A 20,516-nucleotide genomic window follows, 5' to 3' on the forward strand; every position below is an offset into this window, starting at 1 on the left:
TACCAGTGTGTGGGCCTTTCATCGATATCTTCTCGATTAACATAATATTTTCTGATTTAAAAAAATCAGTCATCAGTCATTACTCCATCGACAAAAGAATCGGAAAGTCGATCTGACATAATTTGAATAGTGTATGGCCGGCTTCACCTAATGCACTGATTGTCATTACAAAGAAGATAAAGTTGTAATCATTAAGATCGCCATATATTTCTCGATTTTCTTGTGTCATCAACCATTTTATACTATCCTTCTATCGAAACGGTAGAGACTCAATTATGTTCCATATAGCTCAATCGTGTTTATACCCTATCAATAATTACAAGTCCTTATTTGCTAAAATAACCGCAATATACCCTCATTACGTACATATTAAAAAAGCTCGGACCCTAAGGTAACTATTTATGTAATTTTTTTTAGCGGTTTATGTTTGGTAGTTACATAGGAGGGGGAGGGGTAAATACAGTTTTAATAAATGTTACATTCATTTTTTACTTTAAGTTTACTTTTTAGCCATTAGATGGCGGTATACACTATCCTGGAAGTTACCAGGAAGTGTTCAGTCTTTTTTTTTACTACGCTTTCAACTTTCACTTTTATGACTTAACATGTCTCGTGATTCGAGGCATGTTTATTCATTCATAGGCACTGCGATTGGCTTGGGGAACACATGTTCCCCTTCACCAATCGTCGCCATGTAAATCCCATGGGAGTGGCTGTAGCGTGCGCTTGTGCATGCACTAGTCACAGCAACACTGGATACGTATAGTCTGTATCATGCACTACTAACTTCTTCATGCTACCCCAAAACTAAAGGCTGCTCCAATTGTCCCACCTTGGATCCTGCCAAGTCCAGTGACTTTGTAGGATGAGATCCCCGCACTGTGATTGGCCCAATAGGCTGTCTGTCACTTGACAGGCAGCCTATTGGGCCAAAGTGTGGGGATTTCGCACTACAAAGTGAATCAACCCCCAAGTCAGCTAGCTAATTGTACAAGCTGTTAGTCTGTATTTCTCCTGTCTGGGAAATTGCTGATGTTGCTGAAACCCAAGAGAAGCTGAAGACGTCTCTGACACTTCCGCTGCCCCGCGGATCAACTGTATAAACATAACCGTGGCAACAGGGACGTGAGCCCTACTGTCCCAATTTGAAACATATAGTATGGCTCTCACGGAATTACATTTTAAAATATGCAGCGTTATGGCTTTCTCAGAAAAAAGGTTCCTGACCCTGCTCTAAAGCCACGGGCAGCCAATGTGTAGGGGCAGTTTTGGTGATAAATGGGCAGAAGAGGAGTGACGTAATGGCTATAGCGCATGTGACGCGGAGTGAGGAGTGAGTGTAAGCTCTGTGGCCCGGTGGCACTGATGCCCCGTTCCAGCTCTCTGCCCACACAGAATGTTCCGCTCACTCATGCGTGGCACAATAAACCCGGCAGATTTACACAGCTTATTATGAGTCAGAGATTAATCGCTGAGGATCCGTGACATCCCCCGCCCACTCTAATGCCTGTATAAACTCTGTCCTGCTACACATCATCTGCTGGGATATGTGCTGACCCACAACACGAGGATGTGCATGGCTCATTCATTGCTGGCATGCGCTCATCCAAAGCAGGGATGCCACGCCCATTTTTATGATGATTACTGACTACCTAGAGAGCCATCAGCTGACCTTCTTAGAGGACAACAGCAGTGAGAAGGATATGGAGGCTGCCATATGTATTTCCTTTTAGGCAATACCAGTTACCTGGCTGTCCTGCTGATCCTCTGCCTCTAATACTTTAGCCCCTGAACAAGCATGCAGCATATCAGGTGTTTCTGACATTATTGTCAGATCTGACAAGACTAGCTGCATGCTTGTTTCTGGTGTTATTCAGACACTACTACAGCCAAACAGACCAGCAGGGCTGCCAGGCAACTGGTATTGTTTAACAGGAAATAAATATAGCACCCTCCATACCTCTCACTACATTTATGCTTTAAAGATCCCCCATCGCCAGGTGGGCAGGGTAAGAGGCCTGTTCCACTGAGAAACACGACTGCGTTTCTATCTATTTACACTGCAGCGAATTTGCCACAATCCGACCGGCACACAGCTTTACTGCGGTGAGTTCGCAACCAGAGAAATGAAAAAACAGACAAAAATATTTTGAATTGCCGGATCCCCCAAAAATCGCATAGGCGGTAGTCATGCTTAATGCAGAACCACGCTAGAGCTGGCAAATAGGAGAGGCGCTCAGTGCAATTTGGCTTCCATACTCTGGCACTTGTATTGTCCTGAGGAAGTGTCTTGGACCCATGAAATGCATTGCCTGCTCTTTGAGGTAAGCCACCATTGAGGTAAGCCACCTCACCCCTTTCTTTTAATATTGGTTTTAACTTAGTTTTATTCATACCTGTGTGCCTCTTTACCCTTATTGTGCTTATGTTTTCCCTCCGCCACCCCCAGGGCCGGTTTAAGCAACAATGGGGCCCCAGGGCAAAATAAACCTGGGGGGCCCCCCCAACATATACCCCAGAACAAAAATCGGCATTAGGGGACCTCTTTTGCAGCTGGTATAGTCAGGGTGTCCCAATCGGTCGGAGCTCCACATTCTGGCTATCCCAGCCTGCATGGGGGACAAGGGGTTAAAAAGTTTCAGGAGGGGGGACCCCACATAATTTAAAAAAAAAAAAAAAAATTCCCACACTCTAAACATAAAAAAAAAAATTGGGAAAATAGGAAAAAATGCCAGGGATCTTCATACAGCCATATTGCGGCTGTATTGCGATCCCTGGCCAAAGCGCTGCGTATAGACCCCCTGGAAACCCCGTCAGGAAATTTATTGCGCTTTCGTTTGATGCATGTAAAATTACACTACCGTTAGGTTTGCTACTAAAAGTTACATTTACCGCATTTAAAAGTATACTTTTTTCCTTCGAAACTTTAAAATCGATTTTCTCAAAAACTATAAGGTCTTTTTGAAAAAATTGTTTTTTCCTCTTATTCCTAATGATCTCCTTAACATATCCTGCGAATTTAGGGTTTCTAGCATTTAAGGTGGATTTGCTATTAACCATTAAAGTCAGCAGGTTTTAAATGTGTATTTTTTTTCCTTTGAAACTTTAAAATCGATTTTCTCAAAAACTATAAGGCCGATTTGAAAAAAAATGTTTTCCTCTTGTAGCTACTGGGGGCCCCTACAAGCTCCGGGGCCCTGGGGCAGCTGCCTACTTTGCCTTAATGGTAGCGTCGGCCCTGGCCACCCCACACACACATGCTGCTGTGGGAGGGGCATGTTCTGGCCTCACATGGTAGAAGCCATTGTGAAAGCCAGCCTTTTCCACCAAGGAGAGCGACCGCAGTGGAGTCAGGTTAAAGAGAACCAGAGACGAAGCACCCTCATGTATTTTACCTTATAAATCAGTGGGAACATGACAGTAAACACCTAGAGCCTGATTCACAAAGCCGTGCAAACTGTTTAGCACGGGCACTTTGCGCGCGCAAAAGTCCGCGAACGGCACTTTACGTGCTAACTGTTTAGCACACCCGTGCTAAACAGTTTGCACGGCTTTGTGAATCAAGCCCCTAATCTGCTCTTTGTTTTATTGTTCTCTGTTTAATCTGACTGTTATCATCTCTGATAAGAATCCCCGACTGAGCATTCAATCTGGCTTTGCTATGGAATGATTATAGCTGAGTCTGTCTTCTCTGGTGTCTTTTCAAGCCCAAGCCTGCCCCCTTGTGGCTCTGCTATAATGACTCAGCTAAAATAATTCCCGGCAAAGCCAGACTGAATGCTTATCACAGTTGATAACAGACACTTTTAGCAGTGAGGATGAAACAGAGAGCAGGGTAGGTGTTTTCTCTAATGTTCTCACTGATATATATGGTAAAATACATGAGGGTGCTTCGTCTCTGGTTCACTTTAACCTCCCTGGCGGCAGGGACGGATCTAGACCAAGTTGCGCCTGGGGTAAGGTCAGGTTTTGGCGCCTATGCTCTTATCCCTACTGTTTGAGGGTGGCGATTTACTGAACTCCCCCATGTGGCGACCTAATTAAAAAAACTGCGCCTGGGGCTAGATACCTGCCTGCCTCCCCCAAGGATTTCATAAGAAAAATATGTTGTTTAATAATTCAAACCACACTGGTCCTTTCTATCCTGGTTCATTTCCCTTCATATTAACATTTTAAAAATAGTAATTTATCAATTTAAAGGATGGGAATAAAGTTTAGAGTCAAACACATTTTTTAGTATAGAAATATATATATTTACATAGAAAGAGGGACAAAGTCCTGAAAGAGGGACAAATGAGGAGGACAGAGGGACAGGGTTCCCAAAAAGGGACTGTCCCTCTGAAAGAGGCACAGTTGGGAGCTATGGGAGTGGTGCTGCGAGAAGTAAGGGCGGTAGAGAAGGGTGGAAATTACCGGGGTAGTATGGAGTGGCGCTGGGAGAAGTAAGGGCCGTAGAGAAGGGTGGATCATTACCGGGGTAGTATGGAGTGGCGCTGCGAGAAGTAAGGGCGGTAGAGAAGGGTGGATCATTACCGGGGTAGTATGGAGTGGCGCTGCGAGAAGTAAGGGCGGTAGAGAAGGGTGGATCATTACCGGGGTAGTATGGAGTGGCGCTGGGAGAAGTAAGGGCGGTAGAGAAGGGTGGATCATTACCGGGGTAGTATGGAGTGGCGCTGGGAGAAGTAAGGGCGGTAGAGAAGGGTGGATCATTACCGGGGTAGTATGGAGTGGCGCTGGGAGAAGTAAGGGCGGTAGAGAAGGGTGGATCATTGCCGGGGTAGTATGGAGTGGCGCTGGGAGAAGTAAGGGCGGTAGAGAAGGGTGGATCATTGCCGGGGTAGTATGGAGTGGCGCTGGGAAAAGTAAGGGCGGTAGAGAAGGGTGGATTACCGGGGTAGTATGGAGTGGCGCTGGGAGAAGTAAGGGCGGTAGAGAAGGGTGGATCATTACCGGGGTAGTATGGAGTGGCGCTGGGAGAAGTAAGGGCGGTAGAGAAGGGTGGATCATTACCGGGGTAGTATGGAGTGGTGCTGTGAGAAGTAAGGGCGGTAGAGAAGGGTGGACCATTACCGGGGTAGTATGGAGTGGCGCTGGGAGAAGTAAGGGCGGTAGAGAAGGGTGGACAATTACCGGGGTAGTATGGAGTAGCGCTGGGAGAAGTAAGGGCGGTAGAGAAGGGTGGACAATTACCGGGGTAGTATGGAGTGGCGCTGGGAGAAGTAAGGGCGGTAGAGAAGGGTGGATCATTACCGGGGTAGTATGGAGTGGCGCTGCGAGAAGTAAGGGCGGTAGAGAAGGGTGGATCATTACCGGGGTAGTATGGAGTGGCGCTGGGAGAAGTAAGGGCGGTAGAGAAGGGTGGATCATTGCCGGGGTAGTATGGAGTGGCGCTGGGAGAAGTAAGGGCGGTAGAGAAGGGTGGATCATTACCGGGGTAGTATGGAGTGGCGCTGGGAGAAGTAAGGGCGGTAGAGAAGGGTGGATCATTACCGGGGTAGTATGGAGTGGTGCTTTGAGAAGTAAGGGCGGTAGAGAAGGGTGGACCATTACCGGGGTAGTATGGAGTGGCGCTGGGAGAAGTAAGGGCGGTAGAGAAGGGTGGACCATTACCGGGGTAGTATGGAGTGGTGCTGGGAGAAATAAGAGCAGTAGAGAAGGGTGGATCATTACCGGGGTAGTATGGAGTGGCGCTGCCTCTGGCTCTCCAGTGCACGGTCCTTGTATGGTGCCAGTTTTTTCACCAAGCCGAAGCCCTCACCGGTGCAGGCATAGAGGAAGGAGAGGAGGGGGAAGACTTCTGCAAGACAAGAAAGGGATAATCATCTATAGAGGATGTGTAGTCATATTCTATCAACCAGCGGCATAATAATCAGCTTACAGAGCAATGTATAGGGGGATGCGTTCCCTTACCCACAATCCATCTCTGCAGGAACATGAGATATTACTGCAGCAGCTAGAGCCGGGACAAGGTCCTCGAGCACCCAAGGCTGAGACACTAAAGTGCGCCCCTCCATCCCTCCCACCCCAGCCGTCACACACTGATTGCTATTTGACTAAGAGGCGCCCCAGGGCCCCCAACACCTTAATCTCTAGTTATCTGGCTTGCAGTCACTGCCATGTGTCCCCTTTTCTTATTTCTCTCTGCTTCAAACACAATAGGGGAATGATAGCTGTGTGAGCTGTGCGCCCCCTCCTACACTGCGCCCTGAGGCTGGAGCCTCTCTCGCCTCTGCCTGGCCCTGCGCCCCCTCCTATACTGCGCCCTGAGGCTGGAGCCTCTCTTGCCTCGGCCCTGCAGCAGCATAACAAGTTATGGAGAATGCAGTAAGGTGTCCATGGGGCTCCCCTGTGTTCAGGGAGGGCGTGGCTGACAGAAGAAGAGCGGCGGAGCAAATGCAGAGATTGCTATAATCCCTGCTTCCTGCTGCCCCCCCGCATGGCCGCAACTGGAATTTACTATAGAACTCCAGATGGGAGGGGTGGGTACAAGTCTGTCCCCCTACTCCTGCTCTGGGCCTCCCCCCAGGTAGATTGTGATGATGACAGGTGTGAGATGGAAGACATGCCTTGTACACTCGGCAGATCATGATGATAATTATTTGGCTATGCTGTGGTTTTCATTTGCAGTGCTGCCCTTTTATCATAAATTGCTGGCATGAATTGAGGGTTTTGACATACTAAAAATTTTTTTTTTAAATGTAGTAATAAGCAGCATGTGAGATAGTGTATAACCATCAACCTTTTCTTCATAGACCCGATACACCGTCTTCACTAGAATAGGCATTTTGGGCGTATGTATTAATGATGATGATAACCATTGAATTACAATTATACAAAGTTTTGCGTAACTTTTTTTTTTGCATTCATGTCCATATGGAATTACAATTTGTAAATTCATTTGATTTTGTGTAATCCATTTGTAAATTTCACATAATTTTTGTGTCATTTTGTGTCAAATATAGCAGCAAAGCTCCCATACATGCTATTGTCCCCAAAATTGTTACATATGCTAAAGAGAATAGGGGTACAAGTCAACAAATAATAATTTAAACATGCAAAGAAAAACAGTTTTTTTAAACTGTCATTTTTCTGAGTTCAAAAACTATTTTTCCTTCGTATTATTAAAATTGATTTTCTAAAAAAAACTACATGTTTTTGAAAAATTCTTTTTAAACCCACTCTTCTCCTTAAAGGAGTCATCAGGGAGATTTACATAAAATAAGCGCTACTTACCAGAGGCTTCCTCCAGCCCCAAGCTCCCAGGATGTCCCTCGCTGCAGCTCTCCCCGCAGCCGTTCGCCGCAGGTCCGTCCCGGTCCCCGGCGATGACATCAGAGCGACCTCCAGGTCGCTCTGTACTGCGCCTGCATGTACTGCGCAGTCCGCTCTGGCCCACGTGGCGGTGGTTGACCTGGAGGTCGCTCTGACATCATCGCCGGGGACCAGGACGGACCTGCGGCGAACGACTGCGGGGAGAGCTGCGGCGAGGGACATGCTGGGAGCTTGGGGCTGGAGGAAGCCTCTGGTAAGTAGCGCTTATTTTATGTAAATCTCCCTGATGACTCCTTTAACATACATTGCACACATTATGGTGCGCATACACGATACAATAAAAACGTTTGATTTTCCCGTTTATTCGATCTAAAAATGATCGAATCGAGTGAAAGTTGAAAATATTTTTTTTGATCAAGAAATTCGAACGATTATCCCGCTTTTTCGAAAAAAATCTGATCGGACATGCTGGAAAAATCTTTATGTTCGATCTAACAGAATAATCGAACTAAATTATCTAATCGAAAAAAAAAAAATTGTACCATGTATGGCCAACTTTAGTCGGCACTAAATTACTTGAAAATGATGGTACCGATTACAATTAAGAAGACTAAAGGAATTTTTTTTTTTTAATTTTGTATAATGATTTTTGCAAATTTCGATGCGAAATGATGACTGTGAATTTTGTGCTCGTCACTAGTACTTATTTTGATGACACCCGTGGGCCAGGGTGAGCTGAATGATGGCTCTCCCTGCTGCCACTCAAATTCCTGGCAGTCGCTAATTACTAATCCATTGTAGAGTTTTGCAGACTTTGCACACTTTTATCCCCATAATGGCTGCTGCCTCTGCACTCTTAAGCCTCATACATGTATGAGGCGCGCGTCACGAACCGTCGCTTGTCAGAGCTGTCGCCAGGCGATTGACTTGGCCAATCGCCAGCAACAGCTGTCGCCGCAACTGTCGCTAGTCTGCCGTGTGTACGCCGTGACAGCAACTCCATACACAATGTATGGAGCTTCCGGCAGGGGGGAGGAACCTTCAGCGACAGCTTCCGCCGAATCTGTGTCCCTCTGTGCGCCGTGTGTACGGCTGTTGCACAGAGGGACCTGGCGACGAGCTGTCGCTGCTTTCTTTTACATTTTTTATGGCTCTTGCCACAGCGGTGGCTCATGTGTATGAGCCATTACACTTTATTAGGGGTGTAACTACACATCTTGCCATTAACTTCCCACCCCCCAGTAATAGATTGCTAGGACCCTTCCTTCTTTTATATCCCTTCCCTCATGGTGAACTCCATCAGGAGATGATTGATTTTCCAGGGGGTTATACAACAAACAGGAACATTACTGCAAATTATGCAAACCCCCCCCCCCCCCCACCACCACCAACACTTCAATTGCAAAACTCCCCCCCCCCCCCCCCCCCTCAATCTACCCAACCTTCCCTTGCCTCCCTTTGGTGGCCTTCACAGTCTGGGGCCCATCTTGCAAAGGTCATAAAACAAGATCGACCATCACGATCTTCACGCCCATAACTAGTGTCGCCACACCTGATCTGAAGGATGGACCCCTGTATCGAAGGGAGAATAGGTCAGTAGTTGGACCCCCTTTCCACAGCCTTGCAGTCACAGTGCTCCTCTATTCTTACACCCCGGATGTGTGGCCACTATGACTTCCGAAATAACAATCCAGCCACCATGACTCCCCCCATGCATAACCAGTGTGTCCACAACAAGACCTGATTTGTAAGGGTTCAAGTATCAGAGATAGGGAGGGATGCCCACTGCTCCCTCAGTAGTAACGTGTCTGGCCATTATCCAGGTACTACAAACCTGGGCTGGACTCTTCTGACCACATATCAACCTTGTAGGAGACAAAGCTACTGACCCATCATGGCTGTCACTTCTGTATTCTTTCCCATAATCCCCTGCTACTGGAAATATGATTCACTGTGTCCTAGGCCTCACTTATCTACCCCAGTATAAAGGCAGATGGACAGAACATGGTGGTGCCAAGAGGTTTACCGTGGCAATGACCGACCATTAGCTCTTACCTTGCTCAGCTTGGCACTGAGGTATTTTAGCCATTCTGATCTTCCACAGCAAGTCCTGGTCCCAGGGGAAACTCCTCTGGTGGTCTTTGTACGGGCGGCTGTATGGCGGCAGGCTCACTATATGGTGTGTCGTTTTGGCTACCGCCCTGTTGAAGGAAAATCTATCAGGCAAATTGAAATCAATGGGATGATCAGAGATCCAGGCCCTCAGAAAAATATCCGTCACATAGATGGATCGCCTAAGGATTGGGTCCTCTCTGTAGACCACCTGATCTGGAAAATTCAGCCTGATCTCCTGAATCATCTCCTCACCATTCGCAGTACAAGTCCAGCGTTTTTTAAAAATGCCAACCAGAGGTCTCATGACGGAGGAGGCCAGAACGTCCACGTGGACCACCTGGTCCCGCTGGCACTGATACAGGACCTCCACGATGGGATTTTTAGACACAATCATTGGTGGTTGCAGGAACTCGATGAGGGATCTGGTGGTGGTTGGGACTGAAGTTCCAATCTGTGATGTCATGATCTGCATCCAACACGACTGGTCAAACAAAAGATTATTGCTGTTACTCATAATTATTTATACTTTATATAGATCTGACAAATTTCACAGCGATGATTAGCCTATTCCCATCAGTCTCTGCACCATCGGAGCTTACACTCTAATGTCCTCACCATAGTCACACACTATTATTATACATTTATATAGCTCTGACATTTTCCACAGCACTGCACAGAGATCACTGATCCATTCCCATCAGTTTCTGCACCATCGGAGCTTACACTCTAATGTCCTCACCACAGTCACACATAGTTATTTTTACATAGTTATTTTGGTTGAAAAAAGACATACGTCCATCGAGTTCAACCAGTATAAAGTACAACACCAGCCTGCTCCCTCACATATCCCTGTTGATCCAGAGAAAGGCGAAAAAACCCTTACAAGGCATGGTCCAATTAGCCCCTAAAGGGAAAAATGCCTTCCCGACTCCAGATGGCAATCAGATAAAGTCCCTGGATCAACATCATTAGGCATTAGCTAGTAATTGTAGCCATGGATGTCTTTCAACGCAAGGAATGCATCTAAGCCCCCTTTAAATGCAGGTATAGAGTTTGCCATAATGACTTCCTGTGGCAATGCATTCCACATCTTAATCACTCTTACTGTAAAGAACCCTTTCCTAAATAAATGGCTAAAACGTTTTTCCTCCATGCGCAGATCATGTCCTCTAGTCCTTTGAGAAGGCCTAGGGACAAAAAGCTCATCCGCCAAGCTATTATATTGCCCTCTGATGTATTTATACATGTTAATTAGATCCCCTCTAAGGCGTCTTTTCTCTAGACTAAATAAACCCAGTTTATCTAACCTTTCTTGGTAAGTGAGACCTTCCATCCCACGTATCAATTTTGTTGCTCGTCTCTGCACCTGCTCTAAAACTGCGATATCTTTTTTGTAATGTGGTGCCCAGAACTGAATTCCATATTCCAGATGTGGCCTTACTAGAGAGTTAAACAGGGGCAATATTATGCTAGCATCTCAAGTTTTTATTTCCCTTTTAATGCATCCCAAAATTTTGTTAGCTTTAGCTGCAGCTGCTTGGCATTGAGTATGATTATTTAACTTGTTGTCAATGAGTACTCCTAAGTCCTTCTCCAAGTTTGATGTCCCCAACTGTATCCCATTTATTTTGTATGGTGCTAGGCCATTAGTACGTCCAAAATGCATGACTTTACATTTGTCAACATTGAATTTCATCTGCCATGTATGTGCCCATATAGCCATCCTATCCAGATCCTGTTGCAATATGACACTATCTTCCTGAGAGTTGATGATTCTGCACAATTTTGTATCATCTGCAAAAATAGCAACATTGCTCACTACTGCATCTACTAGGTCATTAATAAATAAATTGAAGAGCACTGGACCCAGAACAGACCCCTGTGGGACCCCACTGCTAACAGTCTCCCATTTTGAGTACGATCCATTGACCACAACACTTTGTTTTCTGTCCATTAGCCAGTTCTCTATCTATGAACACAGACTCTTCCCCAGTCCTTGCATCCTCAACTTTTGCACCAGACTTCTGTGGGGAACAGTGTCGAAGGCCTTTGCAAAGTCCAAGTATATCTCATCTACAGCATTCCCAATATCCATATTAGCATTCACTACCTCATAAAAGCTGAGCATGTTAGTCAAACAGGACCTGTCTTTAGTAAACCCATGTTGATGCTGAGAAATAAGATTATTTTCTACTATGAAGTCATGTATAGTATCTCTTAGTAACCCCTCAAATAGTTTGCATACAACTAATGTTAAGCTTACAGGTCTATAATTTCCTGGATCTGATTTTTTGCCCTTCTTAAATAATGGGAAAACGTGGGCTGTACGCCAATCCACTGGGGCTCTGCCAGTTGCAAGAGAGTCACAAAAGATAAGATAAAGGGGTTTATCTATAACTGAACTTAATTCCCTTAGGACCCGAGGATGCATGCCATCCGGGCCAGGTGCCTTGTCTATTTTTAATTTATTTAGTCTTGCCTTCACTTCTTCCTGCGTTAAGTATTTAATATTACAGTTAGAAGATTGAGACTCTTCCGCCTCTGTAGTTTGCAACAGTGCTGTTTCTTTTATGAAGACAGAAGCAAAGAAAGCATTTAATAACTCTGCCTTACCTTGGTCATCCACCATTGAGTTCCCACCCTCATCCTTTAGGAGTCCTATACCGTCAACCTTTCTTTTTTTAGAGTTAATGTACTTGTAAAACTTCTTTGGGTTAGATTTGATATCCTTAGCGATTTGTTTTTCAGCTTCAATCTTTGCCTGCCTAATTTCTTTTTTACAATTTTAATTGCACTCCTTATAATTGCTTAGTGCTGCCTCGGTCCCCTCCTGTTTTAAGACCTTATTATTATTATTATACATTTATATAGCTCTGACATATTCCACAGCGCTGTACAGAGATCACTGATCTATTCCCACCAGTCTCTGCACCAGAGGAGATTACACTTTAATGTCCTCACCACAGTCACACACTATTATTATTATACATTTATATAGCTCTGACATATTCCACAGCACTGTACAGCGATCGCTGATCCATTCCCATCAGTCTCTGCACCAGAGGAGCTTACACTCTAATATCCTCACCACAGTCACATACTATTATTATTATACATTTATATAGCTCTGACATATTCCACAGCGCTGTACAGAGATCACTGATCCATTCCCATCAGCCTCTGCACCAGAGGAGCTTACAGTCTAATGTCCTCACCACAGTCACACACTATTATTATACATTTATATAGCTCTGCCTCTGACATATTCCACAGCGCTGTACAGAGATCACTGATCCATTCCCATCAGCCTCTGCACCAGAGGAGCTTACACTCTAATGTCCTCACCACAGTCACACACTATTATTATTATACATTGATATAGCTCTGACATATTCCACACCACTGTACAGAGATCACTGATCCATTCCCATCAGTCTCTGCACCAGAGGAGCTTACAGTCTAATGTCCTCGCCACAGTCACACACTATTATTATTATACAGTTATTATATAGGTCTGACATATTCCACAGCGCTGTACAGAGATCACTGATCCATTCCCATCAGTCTCTGCACCAGAGGAGCTTACAGTCTAATGTCCTCGCCACAGTCACACACTATTATTATTATACAGTTATATAGGTCTGACATATTCCACAGCACTGTACAGAGAACACTGATCCATTCCCATCAGTCTCTGCACCAGAGGAGCTTACACTCTAATGTCCTCACCACAGCCACATTGTTATTATTATTACATTTATAATACTGTAAATATTTCTTGCTTTAAAGATGTTAAAAATGTACTAATCAAAAAAGTGAAAGTCCCATTGATCAAGTTTTACTAGACCGCCCCATAATCCCCATCTCATACCTGGAACAGGAGGATGAAGCTGAAGAGCGTCTCCATGGTTCTCCAACAGCTCATCATCCCAAAGATGCTTATCATGATGTCCTCTCTCAATGGCCACTGTCTGGAAATGAGTATGAACCTCTACATTCCTCTGAAGGCCAAGCTGGAGTAGATGTCTTCAGAAGTTGGATTGTCCAGCGATTTGTAACACCTGAGTCACACACATGTCCACCTCCACATCCTGCTGGGATTACCAATATCCTCCAGATTCTGGGATGGACAGTAGCTTGAGGTTTCTCAGCCAGGAGAACTGATGGTTTCTTAGATCCGGGGTCTCCCTTAGGTGTTCTTCACAGGTTGCCCCTGATAAAATGTTCTGGTCAGCTTCCTGGCTGAAGCACTCTGTCCGCACCTGTCAGACAGAAAGCCACCCTGAGATACGTGGAATTTCCGATGCTTGGACGGGCGGAGAGGGTTAAGCAAACACGTGGAAGAGCTGTTTCATTTACTCAGTAAGTCACCTTAACCTCTTAGATCCGGGAAAAGTTAACCACACCGACTTTAAATACTAAAACAATGACCCAGCCCAGCTCAGGACGGAGTGTGCAAGTCACCATCCAGAGCAAATACAGCGAAACACGATGTCCTCTTCCTGATGTCTGATGGTCCACCTGAAACACCTTCCTGTCCAATTCCACATCCTTCTCTTTTACTGTCTTTGAATATGATGAGGTGAAAAGAACAAAACAAAACGGTAATCTGTAACAAAGACGTGGGATAAATATCATCAGTCACACTGAGGCTGACCATACACTATTCAATTATCACTCAGTTCTGTTTTCAACCATTTGATTGATATTATGATTGATATAAAGATGTAATGATATATACTGGGGGCACATCTGGCTATCTATACTTGGGAGGGGGGCTACCTAATACTGGAGGCACATCTGGCTATTTATACTGGGGAGGGGGGCTGCCTAATACTGGGGACACATCTGGCTACCTATACCGGGGAGGGGGTTACCTAATACTGGGGCCACATCTGGCTATCTATACTGGGGAGGTGGCTGCCTAATACTGGGGGCACATCTGGCTATCTATACCATTAGGGGGGTTACCTAATACTGGGGGCACATCTGGCTATCTATGCTGGGGAGGGGGCTGCCTAACACTGGGGGCACATCTGGCTATCTATACTGGGGAGGAGGCTGCCTAATACTGGGGCACATCTGGCTATCTATACCATTAGGGGGGTTACCTAATACTGGGGGCACATCTGGCTATCTATACCGGGGAGGGGGTTACCTAATACTGGGGGCACATCTGGCTATCTATACCGGGGAGGGGGTTACCTAATACTGGGGGTACATCTGGCTTTCTATACTGGGGAGGGGGCTGCCTAATACTGGGGGCACATCTGGCTATCTATACTGGGGAGGGGGGCTGCCTAATACTGGGGCACATCTGGCTATCTATACCGGGGAGGGGGTTACCTAATACTGGGGGCACATCTGGCTATCTATGCTGAGGAGGGGGCTGTCTAACACTGGGGGCAGATCTGGCTATCTATACTGGGGAGAGGGGCTGTCTAATACTGGGGGCACATCTGGCTACTTATAAAGGGAAGCTACCTAATACTGGGGGCACTTCTGGCTATCTATACTGGGGAGGGGGGGGAGGCTGCCTAACACTGGTGGAACATCTGGCTGTCTATACTGGGGAGGGGGGCTGCCTAATACTGGGGGCACATCTGGCTTTCTATACTGGGGAGGGGGCTGCCTAATACTGGGGACACATCTGGCTATCTATACTGTGGGAGGGGGCTGCCTAATACTGGAGGCACATCTGGCTATCTATACTGGGGAGGGGCTACCTAATACTGGGGGCACATCTGACTATACTGGGGAGGGGACTACCTAATACTGGGGGCACATCTGGCTATACTGAGAAGGTGGCTGCCTAATATTGGGGGCACATCTGGATACATATACTGGGGACAGAGTGACCAAGCAGCTCAGGGTGACCCAAACTACTAGGAATGTATAGGGGGATAAAAGGGACCAAAAAGCCCTCCTACTAAAAAAGCAAAGCTTGGTGTAATTTGCCTTCTTAAAACAGAAGGAAATTTGCAACAATTCGGTTATAAGTGAACATTTGTGGTTACCCACAATGCACCACTACTGAATATGCAAATTATCCCTTTTCGCCCTTATTAAGCCAAGCAAGCAACCAGAACCGCTGGTGTATAGCAAGCCTATAGCTTTAAGTTTTACACTGTCATATCACACCCACATGTAGACAGTCTGTTTTAGACTTTTGGTCCTGGGGAGGGGCTGCCTAAAACTGGGGGCACATCTGGTTACATATACTGGGGAGGGGCTGCCTTATGCTGAAGGCCCATCTGGTTATCGATACTGAGGAGGAGCTGCCTAATGCTGGGAGCACATCTAGTTATCTATGCTGGGGGGCTGCCTTATACTGGGGGGCACATCTAGCTACCTATACTGGGCTTGGGGGGCTACCTAATATTGGGACGACATCTGACATGTCACATGTGGGCAAAGCAGTGGTAATGCTCAGAAGTGAATGTGACTCCGGGGGAGGGGGGGTCGCCTCTCCAGCACCCGTACCCGAGCACTAGCAGGCACTCCAAGGGTACACAGGATCAGCTGACAGGCGCTGAAGTCGTATTTTATTTTTGAGCTTTGTTCAGGGTTTCTGTAAAGTGTACCGGAGCTCAAGAAAAGAAAAAGCTTTTCATACATACCTGGGGTTTCCTCCAGCCCGAACCGCTCCGATCCCTCCCACGCCGCCGTCCACTGCCTTCACCAGTTTCGGTACCGTCACTTCAACCAGTCGGGTCCAGTCTACGCAGGAGAAGAGCGCCCTCTATGTATTCCTCCGGTGGCTGCTGGAGAGATACGCAAACAGAACACTTCTCTTACCTCAGACTGGCTCCGACTGACGGAAGTGATGGGACCGGAGCTTCAGGCAGCGGAGGACGGCAGCGTGGGAGCGATCCATGCGGATGGGGCTGGAGGAAGCCCCAGGTATGTATAGAACGTTTTCTCTTCTTGAGCTCTGGTTTCCTGTAACTTGGCTCTGATGATCCTGCGCTCGGTTAATCTTTAGCATGCTCAGAAGGGAGATAAGATTTATAGGGTGCTTTTCGATTCTATCGGAGTTCATGTAAGGGTTACAGCCCAGAGCTAGCTGGCTGTCTGCACTGTCTTTGCCATTTGTTATGAAGCACAGGCCACGTTATACTTCACAATATCTCACTAAATATTATAAATGGGAAAGTTTGGATGTTTGTTACTCGATCACGCAGCAATGGCTGAACGGATGTGAATGAAATTTGGCACACACATAGTACATTACCTGGAATAACAGATAAGATACTTTTTATCCCCATAACCAAACAGTAGGCGGAGACAAATGCAAATTTCACTGGGAAAATGTAAACAGCAGCCATTCTTACACTGTTAATGGTAGGGTTCTCAAACTTTGCACAGTTGGCCGTTGGGTAACTGGGATTAATATTCAGAAAAGTGGGTGGAGCCTACAAAAGCCAATCAAAATTCACCTGATTTTCAAGGGGAATATTTAATTGCTGCCATTCTTGCACTGTTAATGGCACAAGCCTCAAACTTTGTACAGTTGGTCATTGGGTGACTGGGGTTTAAATTCAGAAAAAGGGGTGGGGCCACAAATAGCCAATCAGATTTGTTTAATTTCAATGCAGATTATTGATGCCAAAGACCGCAAAGCTCACAAACTTGGTCAGTGAGTAATTGTGTGTTAGGGTTAGGAAAAGTGAGCGCAGTCAATACCAGCCAAATACATACCCGGGGAATACCAGGCCATCAGCTAGTTGCTTTATAAATTATTTAGTCAGTGTTTGCCCTTTGTAAAACTTTTCCTCACACTGATTTACATTCTGAAAATATTTATTCCAGGTGGTGACATCTTTACTGCTGGCAAGGTGCATCACTGTGGAATGTTTGTTGTAAGTTACAAAGTAAGCAGAAACAACACCTGGTCTCCTAGAATTCTGCATAGCTAATCAGCCTAGGTTGTGACATCACTGGGAGGGCCGGGCTACATAATGGTATACAGCAATATATAGATATAGGAAGTGTTTCTGATGCTAAAACCATGATAATTATTGTAAAAGTGGCTATCCTGGATAATGTAAAACACTTACTATATGTTGTTACAGTCTCTCTTTAAGAGGGATTTAGAGGCTGCCATATTTATTCCCTTTTAAACAATACCCGTTGCCTGGCAGTCCTGCCGATCCTCTGCCTCTAATACAGTTAGCCATAGCCCCTGAACAAGCATGCAGCAGATCAAGCTCTCTTACTGAAGTGTGACTGGATTAGCTGCATGCTTCTTTTAGATGTGTGATTCAGACACGACTGCAGCCAAAGATATCAGCAGGACAGCCAGGCAACTGGTATCTTTTAACATGAAATAAGTATGGCAGACTCCATATCGCTCTCATTACAGTTGTCCTTTAGCCAGCCTCTTACTTAGGCGCTATAGACAACACAGAGGATGTGGCCCTGCAGAGCAGCACAGAGGATGTGGCCCCGCAGAGCAGCACAGGGGATGTGGCCCCGCAGAGCAGCACAGAGGATGTGGCCCTGCAGAGCAGCACAGAGGATGTGGCCCTGCAGAGCAGCACAGAGAATGTGGCCCAGCAGAGCAGCACAGGGGATGTGGCCCCGCAGAGCAGCACAGAGGATGTGGCCCCGCAGAGCAGCACAGGGGATGTGGCCCCGCAGAGCAGCACAGAGGATGTGGCCCTGCAGAGCAGCACAGAGGATGTGGCTCCGCAGAGCAGCACAGAGGATGTGGCCCCGCAGAACAGCACAGAGGATGTGGCCCTGCAGAGCAGCACAGAGAATGTGGCTCCGCAGAGCAGCACAGAGGATGTGGCCCGGCAGAGCAGCACAGAGAGGATGTGGCCCCGCAGAACAGCACAGAGGATGTGGCCCCGCAGAGCAGCACAGAGGATGTGGCCCCGCAGAACAGCACAGAGGATGTGGCCCCGCAGAGCAGCACAGAGGATGTGGCCCCGCAGAGCAGCACAGGGGATGTGGCCCCGCAGAGCAGCACAGAGGATGTGGCCCCGCAGAGCAGCACAGAGGATGTGACCCGCAGAGCAGCACAGGGGATGTGGCCCCGCAGAGCAGCACAGAGGATGTGGCCCCGCAGAGCAGCACAGGGGATGTGGCCCCGCAGAGCAGCACAGAGGATGTGGCCCCGCAGAGCAGCACAGAGGATGTGGCCATGCAGAGCAGCACAGAGGATGTGGCCCAGCAGAGCAGCACAGAGAGGATGTGGCCCCACAGAGCAGCACAGGGGATGTGGCCCCGCAGAGCAGCACAGAGGATGTGGCCATGCAGAGCAGCACAGAGGATGTGGCCATGCAGAGCAGCACAGAGGATGTGGCCCGGCAGAGCAGCACAGAGAGGATGTGGCCCCACAGAGCAGCACAGGGGATGTGGCCCCGCAGAGCAGCACAGAGGATGTGGCCCCGCAGAGCAGTACAGAGGATGTGGCCCCGCAGAGCAGCACAGAGGATGTGGCCCGGCAGAGCAGCACAGAGAGGATGTGGCCCCGCAGAGCAGCACAGAGGATGTGGCCCCGCAGAGCAGTACAGAGGATGTGGCCCTGCAGAGCAGCACAGGGGATGTGGCCCCGCAGAGCAGCACAGAGGATGTGGCCCCACAGAGCAGCACAGAGGATGTGGCCCCGCAGAGCAGCACAGAGGATGTGGCCCCGCAGAGCAGCACAGAGGATGTGGCCCCGCAGAGCAGCACAGAGGATGTGGCCCCACAGAGCAGCACAGAGGATGTGGCCCCGCAGAGCAGCACAGAGGATGCGGCCCAGCAGAGCAGCACAGGGGATGTGGCCCTGCAGAACAGCACAGAGGATGTGGCCCCGCAGAGCAGCACAGGGGATGTGGCCCCGCAGAGCAGCACAGGGGATGTGGCCCAGCAGAGCAGCACAGGGGATGTGGCCCTGCAGAGCAGCACAGGGGATGTGGCCCTGCAGAGCAGCACAGAGGATGTGGTAGAGCAGCACAGAGGATGTGGCCCCGCAGAGCAGCACAGAGGATATAGCCCCGCAGAGCAGCACAGAGGATGTGGCCCCGCAGAGCAGCACAGAGGATGTGGCCCAGCAGAGCAGCACAGAGGATGTGGCCCCGCAGAGCAGCACAGGGGATGTGGCCCTGCAGAGCAGCACAGAGGATGTGGCAGAGCAGCACAGGGGATGTGGCCCTGCAGAGCAGCACAGAGGATGTGGTAGAGCAGCACAGAGGATGTGGCCCCACAGAGCAGCACAGAGGATGTGGCCCCGCAGAGCAGCACAGAGGATGTGGCCCGGCAGAGCAGCACAGAGAGGATGTGGCCCCACAGAGCAGCACAGGGGATGTGGCCCCGCAGAGCAGCACAGAGGATGTGGCCCGGCAGAGCAGCACAGAGAGGATGTGGCCCCGCAGGGCAGCACAGAGGATGTGGCCCAGCAGAGCAGCACAGAGGATGTGGCCCCGCAGAGCAGCACCGGGGATGTGGCCTCGCAGAGCAGCACAGAGGATGTGGCCCCGCAGAGCAGCACAGAGGATGTGGCCCCGCAGAGCAGCACAGAGGATGTGGCCCCGCAGAGCAGCACAGAGGATGTGGCCCGGCAGAGCAGCACAGGGGATGTGGCCCCGCAGAGCAGCACAGAGGATGTGGCCCGGCAGAGCAGCACAGAGAGGATGTGGCCCCGCAGAGCAGCACAGAGGATGTGGCCCCGCAGAGCAGTACAGAGGATGTGGCCCTGCAGAGCAGCACAGGGGATGTGGCCCCGCAGAGCAGCACAGGGGATGTGGCCCCGCAGAGCAGCACAGGGGATGTGGCCTCGCAGAGCAGCACAGGGGATGTTACCTCGCAGAGCAGCACAGAGGATGTGGCCCCGCAGAGCAGCACAGAGGATGTGGCCCCGCAGAGCAGCACAGGGGATGTGGCCCCGCAGAGCAGCACAGGGGATGTGGCCCTGCAGAGCAGTACAGAGGATGTGGCAGAGCAGTACAGAGGATGTGGCCCTGCAGAGCAGCACAGAGGATGTGGCCCCGCAGAGCAGCACAGGGGATGTGGCCCCGCAGAGGAGCACAGAGGATATAGCCCCGCAGAGCAGTACAGAGGATGAGGCCCAGTAGAGCAGCACAGAGGATGTGGCCCCACAGAGCAGCACAGGGGATGTGGCCCCGCAGAGCAGCACA

The 20,516-nt window shown here is 48.4% G+C and overlaps 1 protein-coding gene across 2 annotated transcripts in view; it reads right to left on the reverse strand.

Moving 5' to 3' along the window:
- LOC137545359 (protein sel-1 homolog 3-like) overlaps positions 1 to 15,948 on the reverse strand; it is a 124,496-nt gene extending 108,548 nt beyond the window's left edge. The window contains exons 1-4 of one of the 2 annotated variants that reach the window (XM_068266501.1): positions 15,871 to 15,948; positions 13,259 to 13,996; positions 9,328 to 9,853; positions 5,671 to 5,797 (exon numbers count right to left, since the gene is read on the reverse strand). In XM_068266501.1, coding sequence (XP_068122602.1) covers positions 5,671 to 5,797; positions 9,328 to 9,853; positions 13,259 to 13,333 — 728 coding nt within the window. In that variant the 5' untranslated portion in view covers positions 13,334 to 13,996; positions 15,871 to 15,948. Of the gene's footprint in view, positions 1 to 5,670; positions 5,798 to 9,327; positions 9,869 to 13,258; positions 13,997 to 15,870 lie in introns of both variants that reach the window. The other variant, XM_068266500.1, reaches the window with a different exon arrangement.
- Positions 15,949 to 20,516: the final 4,568 nt, after the last annotated feature.

This window comes from Hyperolius riggenbachi, chromosome 2, assembly GCF_040937935.1.
Source record: "Hyperolius riggenbachi isolate aHypRig1 chromosome 2, aHypRig1.pri, whole genome shotgun sequence".
In the NCBI taxonomy this organism is placed as follows: domain Eukaryota; kingdom Metazoa; phylum Chordata; class Amphibia; order Anura; family Hyperoliidae; genus Hyperolius; species Hyperolius riggenbachi.